Source organism: Halichondria panicea, chromosome 10 (genome assembly GCF_963675165.1).
Source record: "Halichondria panicea chromosome 10, odHalPani1.1, whole genome shotgun sequence".
In the NCBI taxonomy this organism is placed as follows: Eukaryota; Metazoa; Porifera; class Demospongiae; order Suberitida; family Halichondriidae; genus Halichondria; species Halichondria panicea.
Window position 1 is genome coordinate 4,500,217 of NC_087386.1, and position 22,022 is coordinate 4,522,238.

Here is a 22,022-nt window from a genome sequence, read left to right on the forward strand (position 1 = left end):
TGACCATGCATGCATCATACATGCATCATAAGTACATACATACATGCATGCATATAGTTATTACTTATTTGAGGAAAGATTCACATACGATTTACAGATTAAGACATCAGTGCAGACGTTTCATGGCAAACAATTTAAACGGGTTCATTGATAATTAATTTTCACTTGCAAAACATATATATATATACAGCACGTACAGTAGGTGATTATTGAAACACGTACAAAGGTATAACTATAATTATACACCTCCAAGAAATTAAAGCTGAAAAAGTAAAAAACAAGCGTTTAATATTTGAAACAAAGGATAAAGTTGAAGTGAGAGTATAATAATTTATAAAATGCAAGTTGAAAAGAGTTCAATTAAGGTGAATGGTTAATGGATCCATAATCATTCTCCTCAACCGACACTCTTCTTAAGCTATCTCCAGAGCTGGACACAAACACATTGTACTCTTGCACTTCTTTCTCTTTTCTGCACAAACAGCAATGCGAGTAAATACGTCTCGGACTGATGCGTTTCCGTGTCTCCGGGTCTAATGCGTACACGATAGCAATGAAAGAACCTCTGAGAGGTGAAGTAAATACGTGTAAGTACCATAACACAATATTGTTTTGCTCAGGATTGATGGCAATATCAATAGTGTTTGCTAGCGAAAAGATGGTTAGGAGTAGGTAGACTATTGGGTACCAAATGAGAGGTTTCACTTCGTTTTTTAGTCTCCGTTCGCTCTGTTGCTGATCGGGGTTGTAGATGCCGTACCACATCCTTGAACGTCTGTGAATCGTTAGAGCTGCAATTATTGTAGCGATAAAACAGATGAACAAAATGGTGTACACAGGTATGTACCAAACGGAAAACCGTAGGATATAGCCATACGGAAAACTTTTGCAATTTTCATCTACCACTCTCAAATCACACCATCCTTCAGTAGTAGCGTATGTGTGTTGTAAGAACGGTAACCAACACCATAGCAACGGAAGTGTGTACATCACAAAAAGGTAGATGTATTGAAGCCGAGAGGAAGGCCAACGATCTAGTACAGAGTTGATGAAAACGTTGAACGTCAAACAACACAACGCCATGAATTCCACCCAACTTGAATAAAGATTGATAAACCCTCCGAAGTAACAGTAGTTGTCATACAGATATCGGGGTGTGTAGTAGTTGATCCGAGCGAATGAATACGACACCGAATGAAAGAGGGCAGCAATGGCTAGATAGAGAATGAGTCTTTGACTAAAGAAGACGTATTTCTTGAAGCCCACAATTACTGTGATCACAACCAGGCAACAGAGACCAGAGAAGATGCCCATTGCTGCTCTGATGGCTGCCACAATTGCATGGTTCATGTCATCGTCGTAGTAGTAAGAACAGTTTATACTTCCATTTGTTAAGGACATTGCTTTATGTGAGAGCTGGATCACTAGCTGTTCACAGACAACTTAAAAACTTCTATTCCATGTGTTTTACCGTATAATATCTCTATTTAAGGCGCCACATAAAAATAATCACACTGGTAAAGGTGGCCGGCATAGCGAGCAAACACCAGGTTTTTTCCTTCTTGAATAACGTTTTTGATGTATAGATGCACCGGAATTTTAAGTTAGGTTGCTTTTTAGCTAAGGCGGCCCTCTAAAGACACGCCATGCATGCCTAATTTTCCAGGTACCCACCTACATGGGTAGGTACATGGAAAATTAGGCAAAAATATACCGTGGTAATACATGTGACCTGTGGTAGGATAAAATGATTGTCACACCTGCATAATTATTTAATACATGTGCATTGAAATCCCCAGAATGACAACAGACATGAGCCACAATAATTGATCATGCACACAAAACATAATTAGATCTACTAACTAAATTATGTCAAAAGTGAGGTGATTCGATTTCATTGTCGTCGATTCAATTTGCCTATTCTGTATTTGGTGACGAACGTATATGGTGTTCCTTAGAAACTCTCCACTCAAGCTATCCCCAAATCGGTTCTCAGCCTCACAATGATAATCATTCACTGTCTTTTCTTTCACCTTACAAGAGTACTTTGACAGACAATTCTTGAAGCAGGCCAAGCAAATTTGACGCAAGTTTCCTTTCTTTAGATTTTGTCTTGTGCGAGTGTCAAACGTATACGCTAGGACAATCACTCCTCCGGCTAATGGAGTGAAAATTGCATCTAAGACCCATATTGGAAGTACATTCGTTTTGCTTTCGAACGACTGGTGTAGGTTTCCAACTAAATGTGGAACATTCAAAAGAAGGAAAATGAAGGGGTAGCAAATGAGAGGGTAGATCGATTTCAACACTTTTTGTTTTGCTTCTTGTTTCTTGGCATCGTATCGATGTCCCACCCATTCCTTTTGTGCCTTCTGCATCTTGACCGCCACAGCAACAATTGTAATGAGAAATCCTAGTAAAAAAAGAACGAATATTGGTATCTCCCACAGTCCAAATCTCAACCAATTTCCAAGGAGAAAGAACTTACATTCTTCAGTGTGTATACGAATACCACACCATGGTCCCTCGATGCCGAATGCTTCGAGAGTGTAAGGTATCCAACACCAGAGGAGAGGCAATAATAAGATAAACAGTAGAGGCAACAATTTCACCTTAGAGATATCCAGTCCTAGGAAGACGTTGCTAAAAATGTTTGCTACAATGCAAACCAGTGCAATGAGCTGTGTCCAAGATGTGTACAAGTCCAAGAAACCACCGATATAGATGCAATGAACTTCATCTATTAGGTCGCGTCCATCCAAATAGTCCAGACGACAAAGTAGATGTGCGATGCTTCGTAGAATGACTGTGATAGCTAGATAGAGAATTAGCTTCTGATGAAAGAACTTGTACTTCTTGTGAGCGATATGGATGAAAATAACACATACTGCACAAATGAGGGATAGTAGACCAGTGAAGGCTCGAACTCCAGCAACAATTTTAAACTGAGACTCATCAAACTGATCGATGGAGCAGTTATTATTAGCATTGCTCAAATTATGAGTCATAGTTCTCTATAATGCTACCACTTTTGCTAGTCTAACATAAGTGACTCAACAGCTAGTACGTACACTGACTGGCTATAATGGTACTACACATGAAATCATGTGATATAGCTAGATTATACACTCTTACTTTAGCTACCCAATTTGGGTACAGCATTGTGTGCCTATGACATGTGGTAAACAATGTCCTTAAACACATAATAATTATATGTATATGAAAAATAATTAAAAGGTGCAAAAAGTTGAACCAATAAGCTGCTCAAAGTAATGTACACAAGCTCCGGGGTTGGTAGTGCAATAAATATGATAATAAATGATTGATGATTGTAATTGTGACAGCTAACAATACTCATCATCACTGAGATCTGATGAATCGCCTTCCTCCATTGGGTACACTGCACACTCCCCTGCACTGTTTAGCTCCACCAGACTAGAGAGCGTCAGAGCGTCTCTGCAGGGGAAAGTATTAAAGTAATGTAAGTATGAATCTCATCGTACAAAAATTGGAGGGAGATCAAAACGTTTCCTGTTAATGATGTCCGGTCACATGTGCATGCTCAGCAAAACGTATAACTAAGTAAGCTGACCAATACCCAACTACTGCATGATTAGCTAGCCTCGTTCCCAGCCCGACTTTTCTTTAATTGAACACTAGGTCAAAAAGAGGGCTTCAGAATATGAGTAATCACACTACGTACCAACGAATAAAATTATACCGTAACTATAGTCGTCTGTGTACTAGGAATAATTATTATGTTCCGTAATACTTAATCTTGACTGAGTTCCGTGAAGTTGTGGCTTATGCCATCTATTCAGAATGCTTGTACACTAGTTCGAAGCCAGAAGAGGCACTCATCTACCTCACGATGGTCGTAAGGTCAATTTATCTTCGCAAGCAGCAGTTGAAGCTTGCCATAACCTGTTGAAACCAAGTTCAGACATCCCTATCATACAGAGGTAAATCCTTTTCTGGCTTCAAACTAGTGTGCAAGCCTTCTAATCACAACGCAATAGAGAGAGCTAAGCTGCTTCACATTATAGAAAAAGAAATTAATGCACACTATCACCCATGAAATACCAGGCCGTTTTTTTAGACCAAATCTAGATCATTGCTAGGATAAGAATTAACTTCCCATTTCAAACCATCCATCACAAGACAACACAAACTTCATACTGAAAATTTATATCCCTCACCTAATTTCTTCCCCAGAGGAGCATAGTGCTTTTATCTTGGGAAAACTGAGTAAGTCTGTCAACTTGATTTGTAGAGTATCACCAGAAATATCCACATTGTCCTCAGTTCCATCTGAGGGGTCATAGCCAGAGGGGTGATTATTATCATAGTAATGATCTATATTTAGCAACTGGTCTCGTCGTGATTTGAGCAAAAAGTTGAGATAGTACTCGGCTTCGGAGCACAGTTTTTGAATGGGTGTAACTGGTCGAACGTAAGGGTGGTCAACTGAGCATACCTATGAGAAAAAACCTTAGTCAGTACACTGTAGGTGCATTTGTACCCCTACAACTGTAAGCTAGTAGAAAGGAACTTGCTACGGTGGCCCTGAAGGTCACTCAGCAGTTGTGTTCTCAACTTGGTGTTCTGCAGTTGAGCTTCGCTAGTTGAGCCTTCGCTAGTTGAGCTTCGCTAGTTGAGCCTTCGCTAGTTGAGTGATCGCTAGTTGAGTCTTCGCTAGTTGAGTGATCGCTAGTTGAGTCTTCGCTAGTTGACGACCTTTGACCTATGAGATGGGTATGGTTTGTTGGTAACCGCAGCTAGCTAGCTACCTAGTCTAGCCTAGCGAGACCATAATGAGAAGCAGCTTGCAAGATCAAGAATAGCTAGCTGGCTAGCCACTGAAGTGAAGTAAGAAGAGTTTAACTAGATCTATAGTGAACCTGTAGATCTATCTCATCTGGTATTCATTGTGCAACCTGATACACATCTTCATCAGTCAAATCACTCGCTCTTTTGTTTATTGAATAGTTATTGAGTTGCCCTCACGTACATTAATTGTCATGAGTACTTCTTTGAATAATATTCTTCTTTGAGTAATATTCTTTCACTAACTTCACAAAACAGAACATGAAATAAACAATAGTATGCCCAGGCCATAATTTATGGCCTGTATTTCTGTACAACTTGTCTTGTAGCCTATATCTATATCTCTTGATAAATATACTGTAGTGCTGTATACTGTCATTGTAAAGCTTGGATCTTGCCACTTGCTGCACGTACGTACATGTACTTGCCTGCTGTAGTGCATCAAACCACACCCATAGCCATAGGCATAGGTCAAAGGTCGTCAACTATCGAAGACTCAACTAGCGAAGGCTCAACTAGCGAAGACTCAACTAGCGAAGGCTCAACTAGCGAAGGCTCAACTAGCGAAGCTCAACTAGTGAAGGCTCAACTAGCAAAGACTCAACTAGCGATCGCTCAACTAGCGAAGGCTCAACTAGCGAAGCTCAACTGCAGAACACCAAGTTGAGAACACAACTGCTGAGTGACCTTCAGGGCCACCGTAACTTGCTAATGATAAAGTAACAAGTGTAATCTCAAAATACATCAGTACAGTAATGAAGCTTAATACACTCACAATATTGTACGGAGTTCCCACAGTGTTAGTCGCACAAATATCACTGTCATCCCTTGTGAACAGGGCCATCTGTGAGCAGTGCCCCACTTCCTCCCTGCCTTCAGGGGGATCCCCCACTCCACTAAGTTTTACACTGTACATTGGGTAGTCACTGACAATTCTCAGACACCTGCAAGATAAGGAAGGAGCACACAAGTTTCTCTACACTTCTGAACGATGGATGGCTCAGAAACAATCCGAAGTGATACGTCTGTTTAACAGTTACATACATGTACTATACGGTTCAGACTTTCCGTTCTGAAATAATTTTAGATACGTAGCTCGTGAGTTAGATCATTTTCAAAAATATGGACAGAAAGGGACTTGTTATGGGGTCTCAAGCCAAACACAGACTTGTTCTGCAGTTTAATTATGCGAGCCATTGAACACTCCCTCACCATGTTCTGAACTGTTCCCGTGTCCACTCAAAGCGGTGATCGTAGTGTCTAAACCCAGAGAACCCGGGAAACAGGACGTTGTACTCAGAGTTAGGTGTAGTTATGACAACCATACGAGGCTGTAGCACCCCAAACACACACAGGGGAACTCTCTCTAACACCTCAGGATCCAGGTGCTCTATACTGCACTGACACACGAGAAAGCATAAGTGAAACATCAGAACACATTTATCATACAAGCTAATTCAGTCTAACCCTGCTGCTGAGAATCAATGCATACATGGAAATGCTAGCTTACATTCCTTACAGTAGGTATATCGGAAAGCTAGGAGATTGCTTGCTAGACAGCGCAGAGTACGTACACAATAAACAAACTACCGTATAAGCTCTATTTAAGGCACCACATAAAAATATTTACACTGGTAAAGAGCCGTTGGAAAAGCTGTTTTTTTTTATCTCCATTAGAAGGCGGCTCTCTAAAGACACGCCATCCAGCCTCAAAACTAATTTTCCACCTCTGAATTTTTATGTGGCGCCTTAAATAGAGCTTATACGGTAACTCAGTTGAAGCTAGAACATACACTTCCACACAGCTGAAGAGGTCAAAGTTTGTCAGTCTTGCATCCGGCTCTGCGATTGAACCTACAATGTAGGGTAAAACTGATAAATGATACCACATGTGCATAAGTATGGATATCATGTTTAGAAGGGTAAAATATCACCAAAAAGAATTATATCTTTATGTCAACTAACAGCAGATTTTTGGAATAAACAGCTATTAGGTCTCTTAAAAACGGCTGACGTACTACATATTCTTAAACTAAGGCATACAGCTTCATAATTCCTAATTCAGCGACTTGGATGGGGGTGGGGGGTGGGGTGGTACAGCCTTTGGTGTCTTCAACCACCGTGATTTGGGTTGAGGATAATAGGGAACAGTAGGCAGTGTAGAGCTCTGGACTAACAATGTTACAGTTACGAGAAAAAGGACAGACGGAAATAACACACCTTGCATGAGAGTGAACTGGAGAGGATTGTCTCTAGGCATGAGGTAATCGGTTGTTAGGGGCTGCACAACATGTTCGCTCATCCTCAGTAGCACACCGTCATAGTCCACACCCACCAGTTCCTCTATGTACGGCTCTCTTTTGAGCATTCGCAGCAGTCTGCACTCGGCACATCCCATGTCTATGACCTGAACACAAAACACAGATCTTCAACCACAATTAATGCATGTACGTAGCTTGGCTAGCCAAGCAGTCTAAGGAGAGATTTTACAATTGTTCTGATCATGACTACCAGAGTTTACGGTTCAATGGGTAGACCTGAAAAAAGGGGTAGAGCAAACATTGGACATTCATTCTAGTATAATATTGAAGCAAACAGCCAATATTGAGTACAGATATGCCTAGACTGAGGCTAGAGGTATTGTACAACCTTCTTAGCTTTGATTCTCCTAGAGATGTTGATAACCTCACTGTATCTCTGTCTATACAGCGGGGGATGAAACACAGGGCCTCCCATAGACCCCTCAGGCTCTTCTCTTTTGACCATGATGGAGGCCATGATGCGTTGTTGACGCGCAGCGCGTTACTGCATGCGTAGTTTACGCATACATTTCGTTGATCACCAGAATGGAGAAATAAATAACATCAATACCAAAACAATGTGCACAAAATTATTGGAAATTTGATTTCTGAAAGTACCTGATATGAGATAGATTATTTGATTGTACAGTGAAAGACATTTAATATTATAATGTAAACAATAATACGCTTACATACGTACACATGTATTCGAAGTTGTTAGGCAATTATCAGGCAGGCAATCAATTCACTTTCCACTCAATATTGACGCCCAGTGGGTCCTGCACCCATTCCAGCATTGTACCTCATTCTTTGCAGTTGTTCTTGAGTCAAAAGCGATCCAGGATTCATAACTTGGTGAGGGTGCGTGCCCGGCCACGGTTGACCACTCTGAGAGAGCCTCGGGGGATTAGTAAGCAAGAGAGTAGCTGTACTTGGAGTTGGGAGCAACGCAGTTCGTCTCGGGTTAGACGAAAGTTGAGCGTTCAAAAGTGCATTCGACTGTGCTGTATTTGCCATTTCTTGTTGGAGCCTGTTCTTGTGGGTAGACATTCGATGCGCATATTTAGCTTGCTGTTCCAAAGCCACATTGGGAGGAAAATATCCCTTTCTCTGATCAACACGACGAATTTCTGGGGGTAAATGAGCAGTAGGTAGTGCCCCTTCAGACTGCTTTGCCAAGTACATATTACGCTCCAAGAGTTGTTGGTGCTGCAAAGCTAGCAATTGAGCTTCATTTGCTTGTAGTACATGCCCTGGATGCATTGTGCCCATGGGGATCTTTCTCTGTTGTCCGGCAGCTACTGCCATTGCTCGAGAAACCATCTGCTGCGGGAGAGGCATTGGGAGTTGCGCTTGTCTCATGAAAGCCGTAGCACCTACACCAACGGGTTGATTCATAGCAGGGAAAGTAGCCTGAGGGGTCCTTGATGGAATGTTTTGTTGATACAAAGCCGGGTTGGGGAGGAGAGGTCTTTCGGGAACTGAAATAGGCTCATTAGACTTGGTTGCCACAATTTGCTGTTTTTCTTTATTTTCAGAAACTAAAGAAGGAACAAATGGGGTGGCTGCGGCACTAAGACCAGATTTAGTGGAATCAACACTTGCCTCACGATTTTCTGGAGTAATTGTACCCTCGTCTTCATTTGTTGGTAGTTCTTGGGCTTGTATCGGTGGCATTTCAACAGGAGCTGTCTGAGACTGTGAGAGGGGTTGCGGTTGTGGGACGCTTCGAATAGGCTCAGTCGAGTTCTTAGGATGATACTGAGTGGGATGGTACGGGGAGAAGGCACTCTTGACTTGTACGTTTCCTTGTGTCGAAGGATTAGGATGTGGTACCGAGTATCCAGGGTGTGGTCCAATGGGTATACCACGCCCACTCTGACTCATAGCGGCATAAGCATTGCTAGCAGCAATTTTTTGAACTTGCTGTTGCTGTAATTGTTGCTGTAATAAGGCATGGATGGCTTGTGCACGCTTAAATGAAGCTAATTGCTGTTGAGTCACTGGTTGCGGGAAACGAGGGGGAAAGGATTCCCCAGTCCCGGATAGGAGAGCTTGCTGTCGAGTGGGGGGTGGTCGAGACAATAACGGCTTCTGATACAATCCTTGGTTTGGTACTGAGGCTTGAACAGATGAAGGATACTGTGTCGGATACATTTGAGGCGGTCTAACAGAAACTTGCTCCATAATACCCATTTCTGAAGTTCTTTGACGAAACTGTCTCTGTTCCATTCCTATGTTTCCTTGTGGATCAGCTTTACTGTTCTTGGTTTTCCTCTGTGCATCAATTGCATTGGTGACAGCCATGTGTTCTTTAACTTTAGCTATTGCTTCGAGCTGTTCATGACTTTTGGTACTCATAATGGGTCGTGTGGGAGACGGTAGCACTGGTCTTCCAGGGGGTGGCATTCTAATTCCAGGGGGTGCTCCAAACAAAGCAGGATTGTTAGAAAAAGCTGGTTCTGGCATATATGTTGGCGTTGTTATCAATGGGTGCTTTTGAAGCTCTCCGGGATGCGATGACATCATGAGTTGTTGAGTGTGAAGAGAAGGGTTTAGCTGCATACTGGGATGAGGGAGGGTGACACGAGGAGGTGGGGGCATAGTTGTGAGGAGGTGTGGATGATGAGCGTGGGGAGCGATGTGGGGATGCGATGCTACATTTATGTAGTGATGTGCAGGCACACTAGTAAGGGGGTGTGGGGATACAGCAGTATGTGACACAGGACTCGAATGCTGGAAAGGGTGGTGTGAAAAAGATGCAGTGGTGTAAGGGTGAGATGGCACAATAGCTTGAGTGTTAGGAACAACTTTATGAGGCATGGGAAGAACATGAGCAGTTGGAAGTTGAGATGGATGGGCTTTAACAGGAGCAGAGCTGTCAGACTGGGGCTGACTTTGAATACTCTCATTATCTATATCAACAGTCATATTCACATTCACATTCGATTGCAACATCACAATACCTTCAACATCGTCTTTTGGTGGGATGGTTTCATCTGTCAGAACATCAGTATTAGACTCCATGACACTACTATCAGCTGATTTGGTAAGAGGCATTTTATCAATATGTACTTCTTTAACTTCTGAGGCTTCTGTCCTTGACACCAAAATAGGTGATGGTACATGTACATTAAAATCAACCACATACTGTTCATGCATGTCAGTAGTAGCCAACCTATCGTGAACAGTACTAACCATGCTCACATGACCAGGAGTACAATCGTTAACAACCAAATCAATACCAGGTGATTTTGTCCCCATAATATCAATTTCTTGCTCTTCTACCAAAGTTTTATCATTAGAAACATCAACAACAACAACATTTGTATCATCAATACGATTTGGTGATTTCAAATATACAGGTATCTCTTCGTCGATCGACTCCAAACCAGACATTTGAGACAAACTGGGAATAATATCATCTTTAGAAATACTCTTACCAACATCAACCTTAGCCTCAGACGGCATGCTTGATGGTGAACTAGGCATGCTCTTGTCATCAATCCAGTGCTGAGCACAAAATGGGCTCACAGGAGGTGTTTCACTTCGGGAACTGATACGACTGCTAGAGGGCGTGCTACTAGGTTGTCCAACGGACTTCAATGCTTGTGCATACGAGAAAGTTTTGGATACAACACTTTTAGTTTGCTGAGGGGCAGATATAGGCCTAACCCCTTTAGATTTGTAAGTATCGACTCTCAGAGAATTAACTGTACTTGAACTGCTACTCGACATTGGTCTACTCGTCTCACATTTCTCATCTTTCTCCCCCACACTCACATGCTCACATCTGACGGCCGAGCTGCTGCCTGCTCTCAGCGGCTGTTGCCCAGTTGCCACGGACACAAGAGAGGGTGATCTGGGGGCGTGGTCTTCTACTGGGACAACCTGCAACAGTTGAGAGCAGGCAGAGCCAGCATCAGTAGCCTATATTGTAACCAGCAAAGCACACAAAATAGAATTACACTATGGACGTTTTACACTATGGAGGTTTTCTACAAAGCACACTAAATAAATGCGTATATCGTTCAGAAACATGCTGAAAGCACAGTAAGTACATTTTGTATTGTACTGTAACAAGTAAGGGTTAACCCAAGTAAGTGACATGCTGCTTTACTAGCTTCATTTGGCTCAATTATTTAAAAGTGCACTGAACACAGCAAATGCTTGTGTATAAATATGAACAAGACGCATACACAGCATAAAACATAGAACATGTCATAGGAAATCACACAGAACCACGTGCTACACAAAACAACGGGCAAACAATTAAATTAACTAAGTGGTGGGCTTAGACTGATCAGTTTGCTTAATAGAATGTTCAGTCGATGGGACAGTCTTGCTAGTACGATTGTCTCTATTGCCCCGGGGCGGCCCTCTAAAATGACTTCTAGTACTTCTAAGATTGTTTGACACATCTTTGTCCTTAGCTACCTTTGAGGGCGGGCGCTGTTTAGAAGACTCTTCCGTTGTCTTTGGGTCCCCTCTTCGCTGGGGGTGTACGTAGAATCGTTCAGGCTCGTTTAGAGGGTCAGGCAACTGGGGAGTAGAGTTTGAGGCCTGGGGACGGGAGCTGGGGCCACTCTGCTGTGTGTGTGTGTGTTTGTAGGGTTAGGTAAACAGTTTAGAGAACACCAATTAACTTGGGTTCACGAGGTGCATGGCTGAAAGGGTCCCACTTAAGGGTGTTCAAACTTGGATGTTATTGTCATCTGGACTCATGGCCCCACCCCATTGACCCCCACCCCCCCCCCCCCACAGTCATAACAATCATTGATACTTGCCTCTCAAAACATTTTTGTTAGGCAACAACATCCAAATGTACAATACACCTGTATAAAGTGAACACACGTAGAGAGAAAAATTGTCTTACACAAGGGGGGGCTATTTGAGCAGTACTGTACATTATATACATGTACACGGAACATGTAAGAACCTACATTTACATAACGACACACAGAGCAAGATCCTACCTTAGCTCGTGGCTGCTCCTCTCTCCCTCGCTCCTTCTGACCACCGTGACCACGCTCCTCAGCACTCTGTCTACCAGGTCTCCTCTTCTCTCTAACGTCACGTCTTGCTCGACCACGACCACTTCCTGTCACATTTTGGGACTTTAAACGAGGAGGAAGATTTTTTCCAGATCTTGGAGCATCACTCTTAATCGAGCTACTACTATCCTTTGACTTGAGTTCAGATTGAGACCTTGTTGATGTGCTTGGGGGGTGCGGTGATTTTTCAGGTGCAGTGCTCTTTTTGGAAGCCTCTTCTACAGTAGGTACTTGATTAATTGTTCGTGCAGATGTGTTAGGAACAGCTGAGTCAATGGCAGATTCGAGCAGACTTGCCCCGCCGCTAGCAGTAGCTGGATACGAGGTGGGGAAAGGGTGCAATGGAGGATCACCAAACAGTGTGTAATGTTGTACATCAGCTGGCTTCAGTTCGGCAGTGTGCGGTACAGCTTCTTTAGTAGGCAATGTTTGACCAATGACTCCTACAGCAGGTGCAGTGGAGGTGAATGATTTTGCGAGTTGTGAGCCAGGAGCCGAGTTAGCCTTAGGGAGGGAGCTGTCTTTCCAGGATGGGTTACAAGTGTTGCTCCAAGCTGTGAGTGGTTTGTTGTCCGAGGCGGAAGCCTTGTCAGCTGATGGTTTGTTCGGGTACCTCCTCTTCCGTTTATCTTCTTCTCTCTGTTTCTCTTCTTGCTTTCTTTGCTCCTCTTTATCCTTTCGATTTTTTTCTTTTTGCGTCTTTTTCGAGGTGACCTCTGTGAATTCTCCCTGTCCAGGTGGCGAGAATCGGCCCTCTAACAAAGGATCTAGTTCATCCACGATCACAATGTTGTGAGAATTCAAATCATACTTCCCAAAGTCTTTAGAGCTATGAGACAGCTGCAAAGAAGAGTCAGATGTCGGTATGGAATCCAGTTTATCAACAAATGTATGCAATGGAGCCTTTGTTCCAGTTTTATCACCATCACTACCAGTTTTCACAGGGTTCCGATTTTTTATTGGCTCTCCCAATTGCTGCTGCCTTCTCCCTTCATATTTAGTACCCTCACTACCGCCTCTTCGATCTCGTTGAGCCTCGCCTCTTCCTCGACCCCCCACATTGCCTCGTATTTTGTCTCGTAGGTCGTAAGGAACAGGCTGTTCCTTTCGTCCCTCCTCCACCTCTCCATCACGACCTTTGCCATGCTTTCTCGGAGTCTCCTTATTGTGTTGACTAGCCCACGTTGAATTAATCCCCCTCTTTTCGATTGGTGGGGTGGGTAATAGAGGCTGTCCTTCTCTGGCTCTCTCGGGAACTGTTAGTTTAGGGTCAGCTTGTTTCAAAGGCAAAGATTCGTCTAATTCAGGATCACTCTCTATATCGTACACTTCACTGTAGCCATGTGCAGGGTAGCCTTTCTCAGTGTCTTTGTGAGTGAAGGGTTTTTCTTCAGTGTATTTCGGCTTCTGGGGAGCGGGTGCACGAGTGTTGCGCTCCATAGGAGGTTGCTTCAAAGGACCTGCAATGGATATACCTGTACATGTACATGTGTGATACACACACAGGTATAGCTCTCATAATCAATAGACAGAGATGTGCCAACACTCGTCGGTGGTGGTTGGTACTGACCAGAGACCACCAGACAAAAAATAACCACTTCCCTAGGTCCAGTTTACTACATGTAGGAAATTTTGTTTAGTATCGAATTGAGAATGAGGGTTGAAAAATAGCCTAAAAATGCTGGGCACATCATGAAATACAGACTTGTATATTTTTTTGATTCGGCAAGCTACATTCGGGGGATCACAAATGCACTGAAAAGCTATTAAGATATGTACATGTATTCTGTAGCTTTTGACAAGCACTATCACATGGTACCAGTACAAATGTATGCTCAGATCAGTTTTGAGAGGGGTCAATTTTGGTAATAGACGAGGGACTACGTGTATGTACCCTAGACATCTGAATAAATATTTAAAGGGCTATACACATGTGTATACATAAACAGTACATGTAGCTCTGCTGTTCCCATGGGATGCATGTGTAGATGTTATACAACAACGTGTACGTACATGTACTGGCATATGGCATTGTAGTAGATTCATTCTAACCGTAACAGGGCTGTAAACAGGATTATACACAAACGTGTACATGTATCACCAGAAAGCAATCACATTTCATGTGTAAAAAAATCCCTCACCTCTTCTTTTTTCCTGTGGCTGAGTTCTTCTATCTTCTATTCTGCTGTCCTCATTCCAGCTGGAGCCATGCTTTGGGTTGTGAGCTCTGCCAGCTCCATCACGTTCCCTCGGGTGACCCCTTGTTGGACGAGTATCTCTCTCTCCCCTTGTACGATGGCCGCGATCACTTTGTCTATATTCTTCAGGAGCCGCTGGTTTGGCCGTGCCTTCGATATGCACTGGTGTTTTATTCCGAGGCTGAGTTACAGTTTCTGCAGTGACTGGTTTAGACGGCTCCACTACAGGTTTTTTCAGGGGTTCAGTGTTCTCAATTTTCTTTTCAGGGGTACCACTTCTTGCCCCCCTGTGAGTGTCTTTGCGAGGTTTGTCTCTTCTTTGATCTGAATGAGGTGGTCTATCATCACCACGAGACGGCACTTCATTACGACGATTTTCCCGACGTCTTTCAAGTCCACCAGAGTCTGCTTTTGAAAAGTCCTTTCCTTTTTGATGTCCTCTTTGTGAGTCAGAAGAGTCTGCTTTTGAAATGTCCTTTCCTTTTTGATGTCCTCTTTGTGAGTCAGAACCTCTCTTTCCGTCACGCAAAGGTCTATCACTTCTTTTCTGATCATGCTTTCCTCTTTCATCTCTGTGATCTTCTCTGTTCGGCCCAGATCGCTCTGGAAATGACTTTCGATTTCCGTCCTGCTGGTTTCGATTCAATTTCTCTGGCTCTTGCTTTTGTTGCTCAGAAATATCAGCTGGAGACTGTGTTTGCTGCCGACCTCCTTCCAATTGTTTAGTTTTTAAGTCTGGAGTGATAGCTCCCCCTCCTTCAACTTCAGCAGTGGGCGTTGTAGACCCCTGTGACCCCCGACTGTCTGCTCTTCCTCGGCTCTGTGCCTGGTACTTCATAAATTTTGCAGCACTCTTTTTTCCTTCAGGCTCGTACAGTTTACCTGGCCCTCCTGCTCGTTCAGTCGTCCATGCCGCTGGTTTCGATTTAGTGTCAGCATCAGGTGTTAAAGGCTCCCCACCTTCACCAGCAGACTCACTTCCAGTATTCTGTCCATCTTTACCTTTTCTACCAGCACCTCTCTCAGCTTGTGATTCCACATCTTGATCGCCAAGTTTTCGTAGCATGACTCGTTTTTGAGGTGCTCTTCTTGCGGGAACGTTGGATGCTTGGTTATCAGATGTGGGGGACTGGCCATCGTCGAATGTTACGTGTTTCGGAGTGTCAGACGAAGCGCTTACAGTTCTCTGCAGAGACGGAGGTTTATCCTCACTGTTTTTAAGGACAGACTCAACTTCTTGGTCAGTAGAAGATCGTGGCTTTGTTAAAATTCGAGGCCTCTCTTCCGCCAAGTTCTTGTCATCTTTTTTAGGTCGTTCATCGTCTTCACGTCTCCAATCCATATCGTCCGGGTTACCTCGACGAGGGTAGCGTGGGTGCGGGGGCTGAGAATAGCTGTGTTGTTGTTGAGGGGGCACTGGAAAGGGTGGCCCTTGATGATAAATGGGGGGGTATCCAGGATAATATTGGTACGGGGGGTAAGGGGGGGGATATGGAGGCATATTGTGCCTGGGTGGTCCCTCAGCATTATGTGGGTCTCTTTCACGATCACGTGGTCTCTCATGTGGCTCCCTACCCTGGTCATGTGACCTATGAGTTCGCAATTTTTCAGATGTTTGATCTTGCTGGGGAACTACTTCAATTTGCTCTTTCGGCTTCTTCACAGGTGATTTCACATGGCCCTAACAAAAGAAAAATGTATCAGTGAGTAACGTTATACTGTCAACACATGCGGATGCTGTACATGTACAGAAGCATGTGTAGTGAGCGGTACAAGGCACTTTGTAGTTACGGGAGTTAAACGGATCAAAGCAAAAACTATGCTAACAAATGCCATAGAGTAGAATCCACTCGTGCTCTATTTTCCTGCAGTTGGAAAATAAGAGCACTGCACATGTACATGTACATGTATATGCGCGTGCTGCAGCGCTAACTGCTCTTAGACTACGGTTGCAAGACGAGTAAACTACAGTATACTATGCTTTGTTTTATGGATTTGGAGTTACATGTATGACCAGTTTTGCTCACACACTGGCCATTGCAGAATCAGTTCATAGAAAGTTGCTATTCTACCTACACACTGTAGTTGTTACATGTAGCTCTACACGCGAGCACTGCTATTGGTAACTGCAACAAGAGTGAGGAAAGGAAAAAGCTGCAAAGCTGCACCGAGAAGCAGCCGATACTACTACAAACCAGATAATGTACCGTTTACATAAGAATTCCACAGTACCTTCACCTCGTGCTACACAAGCTTTCACTCGGCCGATAATTTCCAAAGACTGTGCATTAACTAATACATGCACATATAGAGTCACCAAGTACAACTGTGTGCGAACAACATACCTTTGATTTGGCCTTGTCTCTTGGCTTTGATGATTCTTTCCTGTCTCTTCCCTCTGATTCCTACAAGCATAGTGTTAGATAATGAGACGGCTGCATTTCACACACACAAATGTACACGTATAAATGTGCTATACATGTACATGTACCAGGGTTCTCGTTAAAAAGGCATCAAAGGGTGTGACACCATGCTTTAATTATTGGGCGCCCTCTTAACGCCCCCTTATATTTGACCACATGTAGCATTTTATTTTTTAGCTTAAAGTCTTTTAGGTTTCTAGTTGTTCCAAGTCAACATGAGTCCAGAGGTGAAGCTGTTACTGAACATTCTGCTACTAAAGTAAGTCTGATGTGAAGATACTGTATTGAGGACTGAGGTACAGATCTAGGTATTTCTCTCAGTCTGCTCATCATTGTGCTTTGTCAGTTCATTAAATACCCCCTCACCCCTTTTTTTCTGCTAGCTAGAACCCTGCTACATGTATACAGTATTAATAGTATTTCTAGGCATAATGACCTCAAACCTCAAAAATTATGGTAAAAAAGTTTGGAATCATTGTTCACTTCCAATTATAAGAAGTTTCATTTTGAGCAATTCATATAATTTACATAACACGTTTGGTGCTCGAAAATTTGGCACTACATACCTTCGCTGATCAAGCATCTACCGCGAACATTCATACCAACGAATTTAATATCGCATGCATGAATGCTGCAGAAAGGCTACTTATTCCGTGAAAACCTTTCTAACGGTCATTCCGCGAAAGTTTATACCCTTGAAATATACCCGCTATACGGTAGGTATAATACTGTTTTAAGGTTACACTGTAGCTTACATCATACAAGTACAAGCACACACCTCATCAGACGAGTCACTGAAGACCACCTCCTTGGAGTAGTCAACTTCCTCGTGATGCCCCGCCCAGCCCCCAACATCCTCTTCTCCCACGTCCAGCTGTTGTAGCTCGTCAGCTTTGATGGTAGGTGGCCGACTCACATTGTCGTCGCCATGGTGACTACGGTACTTTTCACTGGAGTGGGTGCACACAGAAGATTAATTTACACAAACAATGACAATGGGATGGAGCCTCTGGGATGCACCTGATCCAAACCCAAGTTACATGTACAGTACAGTACAGTACAGTACATTTATATCACGTTGTCGAGCACCTCTTGTTAAGGTAACAACGATGTAATAAAGTCATAGTCGTTTCTGTGCTACATTATTTTTTATTACACGGTCGCGTAGCAACGAGGAATGATTTGGTATGGGGTCATCATGATATAAAACACAAATTATCATGAGAATGCTTGTGTTGTATTTAAATATACAGGCAACTTGCCCCCGTGCTTGTGCCTGTATATTTCATAAAACACTCGGTCTCATGCTACATGTACATGTATATCTATTACACACAGAAATCGAGAATATACAAACACAGGTCTATAGCATTTAATTTCTTTAAAAAACAGTATTGTACCCGAAAGCAGTCAGTACTTCATCTCAATACATTTTACATGTACCGGGGCTAATTTTCTTCATGGGGTAAAAAAAATGTTCGTGGGCAAACTGAACTTGACAAATTTTCCCGCGAAAACCTTTAGGTGTGGTTTTATCAAAATGCATGCAATACAATGCACGTAACGAACTTCTTACCCTACCTGCTATACGTAGCGGTAAGGTATACACTGTACATACATGTACACTGCAGTCTCAATAACTCACGGTGGCATTTCGTAGGGGTTCTGTTGGAAGTTGGGATGTGGGGGATAATGTGGTCTGTAATGCATGGGTGGGGGGTAGCGACCACCTCCCCCACGACCACCAGCACCCATCGGAGGAGGAGGCGGCATGTTCGGATACGGGCCTAGCAACGCACAATTATAATAAAATGTATACAATTACAATGTACACGTAGTTTCAGAGAGCATGCAAGATAAACCATTCCCACCCACGCGTTACTTAAGACTCTTAAATTTAAAAACTAAACCTTTTCAGTGTCGACACTACAATACACACCGACAATGTATATCTCCAGTACAGCACATGCCCCACATAACTATATGTGCTAACAAATTATGCTTGTGCCTATCAATTAATTATGATTAGTATTCATATAATTATTTAATTTTGGTACATGTACATAATTATACTTATAGACAGCTGGAAGGCTATAGACTCTTACTTCCACATTAATTGTCTTCTAAAACTAAGCGAATGCCAACCAACTTTGAGGATTCACATTATGAGTTTGAGCAACTAATTTTAAAGAATACGCCCATGCGATGAAGAAAGACTCACCCTGTCTGTGAGGTGGCGGCATGATGTACTGGTGAGGGGGGTAGGGGCCTTGTGGGGGATATGGTCCAAAGTGTCCCCCACCAGGAGGGGGTGGTCCCATCGAATGACCGTGGGGACCAGTTACAGGGGGAGGAGGGTGCTCTCGCCACATCTTTTCTCCGGGACCTGTGTAGATATGGCAAACCAAGTAATCTGCAAGTGCATCAATAATAACAACACCTTCAAAAAGAGCTCAGTTAAAAAGTCATAAAGTAATATATTACGAAATAATAATTTTTTATTACATACAAACATTGGAATGCCTTGTACTGTATACACCACTGTGCTACCAATAAAAGTATGCGTATACTAACCTAAACATCATTGCTGAGGTAATGAGGTTCAAATAATTATTAACTTACCGTATAGATACATGTACATGTAGAACACCAAACTTAAACGACCATTACTAATTGCATGTACCTTGGGTCCATCCCTCGGCTCCGTGCCCTTCTCCTCGTCCTCTCTCACCACCACCCTTCTCTTTGCGTCCCCTCTGTTTCTCTTCAACTACTCTCCTCCCCGGGCCTCCGTGTTCCCCAAGCGATGGAAACTCAGACTTAAACATTCGCCCCGGGCCCTCCGAGGGACCTTTTACGACTGGCTTGGGGGGTTGCTGCACAGTAGGTACTTCTTCTATTTTTTGCTCCACATTTGATGAACTGCCGCTAGAGGCTTCTTCTTTTTCTTTGCCCTCTCCAGAGCTCTTCCAGCCACTTCCCCCGGCCGGGACTAGAGCTACAGATGGGTCGTTGCCTGAGTTCTCACTGCGGAGGCTGGGGAGAGAGGCGGGGTTTGGCATACGGCGAATCGACGGACCCACTCGACCCAGACTTTGCATTCCATGACCAGACTTGCCTGCAGTGAGGAAATGAGCAAACGTTAGGAAGGGGGACATCATTGGATTTCACACTAAATAGCAAAAATTATTCAAGCTGTAGATTGTCGTTGCTACAGTACTTTGTCCCCACTTTAATCTTTAATTATCATTTTAATAATGTAGAAGTGCAAAATTTCCCCTCTTTCATTTGATGTCGTTAAACATTTACAGTGCGTATTTCCCAAAAATGTATCTAGTAGACAAGTACGTGTATGATCCCTTCTTTGGAGTGTCATAATACACTAATCAATAAACAGTAACCCTTTCTCTCCCATACCCACCATAACCTTTAGAGTCCCCTCGGCCACCAGATTTATAGTTCAGATTGAGAGAGGAATAGCCACTCCTCTTGTCTTTGGCACCTCGAGCGGTGCCTGCGTTGACTGCAGTGGCGGACATGACTGGCCCTCTGAACTTTTAGCTTTGCTCATCAGGCGAACCACTTGTCTAAAAAGTATGAGCAGATAATAACAATTTACAAACTGTACATACATGACAAAGTGCAAGCATATCTGCCGCAGCTATATAAATGCTACAACTATAAATCTACAATACGTACATAGAGTAGAAACTACATTTGGAGTAAACACATGCTTCTTTTCAAAGCTACATTGTATTATGACTTCACCAAAGTGTCATCACTAACATTATAATTATATGTACGTGCCTATAACGTTTGCATTAATTTACACACTTACAATTGTTGTATTTACTCTTTATGTAACAAACACAGCAGATCACCCCCAACCGAACGCAGACTCTCCAAACAGGACAGTACTTCCCCCGAAATGTCTGATCCGAATAGATTTATATTAGTCGCCCCAACAAGGAGGCCATTTGTAAGAGAAGCAAATCTTCAGTTTCTATAGGGTCACGCGATGGTGAGCTTCATTAAGAAAAATGTAAGTCAAAGTGTTTTAATAAAGTGGGTGTCTTTTCTTCTCTTCTTCTGTTGTTGCCACTCACTCCCTTCTCTGCAGGAGTATGTGTTGACCTATGTGTGTTCAAGATGAGTGTGAACGAGAAAGTATTACGAGTCAGCCAATTGGATGCAGTAGAACTAGATGATGAGTTATCCAACATCCTCCAATCCCAATTCCTAGACGTCATCTACACCCTACCCACAACTCTGTCACTCCATCGAATAAAACCTGAACTCAAAGCTGCGGTACGATTTCTTATATGGTCGTTCTCTATAGAAAGTACTGGCTCAACATTTGGGCAGCGGATGTTGAATCTTGCGTACAATGGAAACTCTTCTCTTGGCCTCCGACACAAAATTCCCCTGTTTTTATTCTCTGTTCTTGGTAATTGGATATCGGAAAGACTTGATGACATCACTCCGTTAATTTCTTCCCAACCAAGAGAAGCTCTGCGAATAGCCAAGATAGTCTCAACAACCCTAAAAGGATTGTCACTACTGAACTTTGTGTTGTTTCTACTGTATGGCCACTATCCCTCCATGAGAGAAAGACTCAGTGGCTTAACAATGACTCCCACTCAGCCACAAACACTTAGACAATTGAGTTACGACTACATGAATCGGGAAATCCTCTGGTATGGCTTTTCAGAATTTATCTTTTTCGTCTTGCCCCAACTCAATTTGTTTGCTCTCAAGAATTGGATGAGGAGAAAGTTAGGCCCTTGGAAAGACAGCAAGAACGAAGAAACTAATTTTTCTGAGTGCTCGTTTTGTGAAAAGACAGTGACAATGCCTCACATCACAGACTGTGGACATGTCTATTGCTACTATTGTCTGTGTGCAAACTGTTTAGCAGATAGCAGATTCCCATGTGCCGTGTGTAGTAATGTCATTCTGGAATACTCAGCTGTGCGTTTATGATTACTGATCTCATGAGCTAGTGTTGCGAGATGCTTTTTAGTATGCAGTAAATCGCGTGCAGTAAATTAAGTGCTATACTCACAATTATTTTTATTCTGTTACTTGTTGATTCAGAGTTAACCAGTGAACTTATTGTAGACCACTAGCTCTAGATCTACTGTACATGAGACATATGTACACATGCAAGCTCCATAATTATGCATGGGACGTTGCAGAATAATATATTCTTACAGTTAA

The 22,022-nt window shown here is 43.0% G+C and overlaps 6 protein-coding genes across 12 annotated transcripts in view; 2 read left to right on the forward strand and 4 right to left on the reverse strand.

Moving 5' to 3' along the window:
- The window catches only part of LOC135343037 (gelsolin-like protein 1), a 133,219-nt gene that overhangs the window by 10,142 nt on the left and 101,055 nt on the right, over nt 1-22,022 (forward strand). The gene's annotated exons all lie outside the window — the stretch shown is intronic.
- On the reverse strand, nt 134-1,599 carry LOC135343041 (cyclic AMP receptor 2-like). Its single transcript, XM_064539973.1, has one exon. It carries the CDS (start codon nt 1,399-1,401, stop codon nt 361-363), a length of 1,041 nt encoding a protein of 346 aa, XP_064396043.1. The 5' UTR covers nt 1,402-1,599; the 3' UTR covers nt 134-360.
- LOC135343038 (uncharacterized) lies at nt 1,783-3,008 on the reverse strand. The gene has a single exon (XM_064539970.1). It carries the CDS (start codon nt 3,006-3,008, stop codon nt 1,863-1,865), a length of 1,146 nt encoding a protein of 381 aa, XP_064396040.1. The 3' UTR covers nt 1,783-1,862.
- On the reverse strand, nt 1,783-7,611 carry LOC135343039 (small RNA 2'-O-methyltransferase-like). Its single transcript, XM_064539971.1, has 7 exons — nt 7,477-7,611; nt 7,048-7,234; nt 6,621-6,681; nt 6,040-6,222; nt 5,603-5,771; nt 4,200-4,477; nt 1,783-3,456 (listed from the first exon to the last, which is right to left on the reverse strand). The coding sequence occupies exons 1-7, from the start codon at nt 7,603-7,605 to the stop codon at nt 3,345-3,347; spliced, it is 1,119 nt and encodes a 372-aa protein (XP_064396041.1). The 5' UTR covers nt 7,606-7,611; the 3' UTR covers nt 1,783-3,344.
- LOC135343023 (uncharacterized) lies at nt 7,675-20,822 on the reverse strand. 6 transcript variants are annotated; one of them, XM_064539948.1, is made up of 12 exons: nt 20,641-20,822; nt 20,224-20,389; nt 19,486-19,920; nt 19,024-19,188; nt 18,448-18,589; nt 17,581-17,752; nt 16,725-16,784; nt 14,323-16,060; nt 12,104-13,656; nt 11,565-11,717; nt 10,094-11,057; nt 7,675-10,042 (listed from the first exon to the last, which is right to left on the reverse strand). In XM_064539948.1, the coding sequence occupies exons 2-12, from the start codon at nt 20,339-20,341 to the stop codon at nt 7,884-7,886; spliced, it is 7,659 nt and encodes a 2,552-aa protein (XP_064396018.1). In that variant the 5' UTR covers nt 20,342-20,389; nt 20,641-20,822; the 3' UTR covers nt 7,675-7,883. The 6 variants fall into 6 exon arrangements, with proteins under 6 accessions (XP_064396018.1, XP_064396015.1, XP_064396016.1 ...); XM_064539945.1 differs by having other exon boundaries at nt 7,675-11,057; nt 20,230-20,389; XM_064539946.1 differs by having other exon boundaries at nt 7,675-11,057; nt 12,104-13,641.
- Nucleotides 20,820-21,883, forward strand: LOC135343042 (peroxisome biogenesis factor 2-like). Its single transcript, XM_064539974.1, has one exon. It carries the CDS (start codon nt 20,952-20,954, stop codon nt 21,783-21,785), a length of 834 nt encoding a protein of 277 aa, XP_064396044.1. The 5' UTR covers nt 20,820-20,951; the 3' UTR covers nt 21,786-21,883.

What these genes read in the sequence shown, in the direction of transcription:
- LOC135343041 (XM_064539973.1), bottom strand. Translation starts at nt 1,401, where the DNA reads ATGTCCTTAACAAATGGAAGTATAAACTGTTCTTACTACTACGACGAT.
- LOC135343038 (XM_064539970.1), bottom strand. Translation starts at nt 3,008, where the DNA reads ATGACTCATAATTTGAGCAATGCTAATAATAACTGCTCCATCGATCAG.
- LOC135343039 (XM_064539971.1), bottom strand. Translation starts at nt 7,605, where the DNA reads ATGGCCTCCATCATGGTCAAAAGAGAAGAGCCTGAGGGGTCTATGGGA. An exon ending in CTCTTCAGCTGTGTGGAAGT is followed by an intron (nt 6,223 to 6,620) that starts GTATGTTCTAGC and finishes GTGTCAGTGCAG; the next exon opens with TATAGAGCACCTGGATCCTG. An exon ending in TGGGAACTCCGTACAATATT is followed by an intron (nt 4,478 to 5,602) that starts GTGAGTGTATTA and finishes TTTTTCTCATAG; the next exon opens with GTATGCTCAGTTGACCACCC.
- LOC135343023 (XM_064539943.1), bottom strand. Translation starts at nt 20,341, where the DNA reads ATGTCCGCCACTGCAGTCAACGCAGGCACCGCTCGAGGTGCCAAAGAC. An exon ending in GCCGCCACCTCACAGACAGG is followed by an intron (nt 18,590 to 19,023) that starts GTGAGTCTTTCT and finishes GTGCGTTGCTAG; the next exon opens with GCCCGTATCCGAACATGCCG. An exon ending in TCAGTGACTCGTCTGATGAG is followed by an intron (nt 16,785 to 17,580) that starts GTGTGTGCTTGT and finishes CTATGCTTGTAG; the next exon opens with GAATCAGAGGGAAGAGACAG.
- LOC135343042 (XM_064539974.1), top strand. Translation starts at nt 20,952, where the DNA reads ATGAGTGTGAACGAGAAAGTATTACGAGTCAGCCAATTGGATGCAGTA.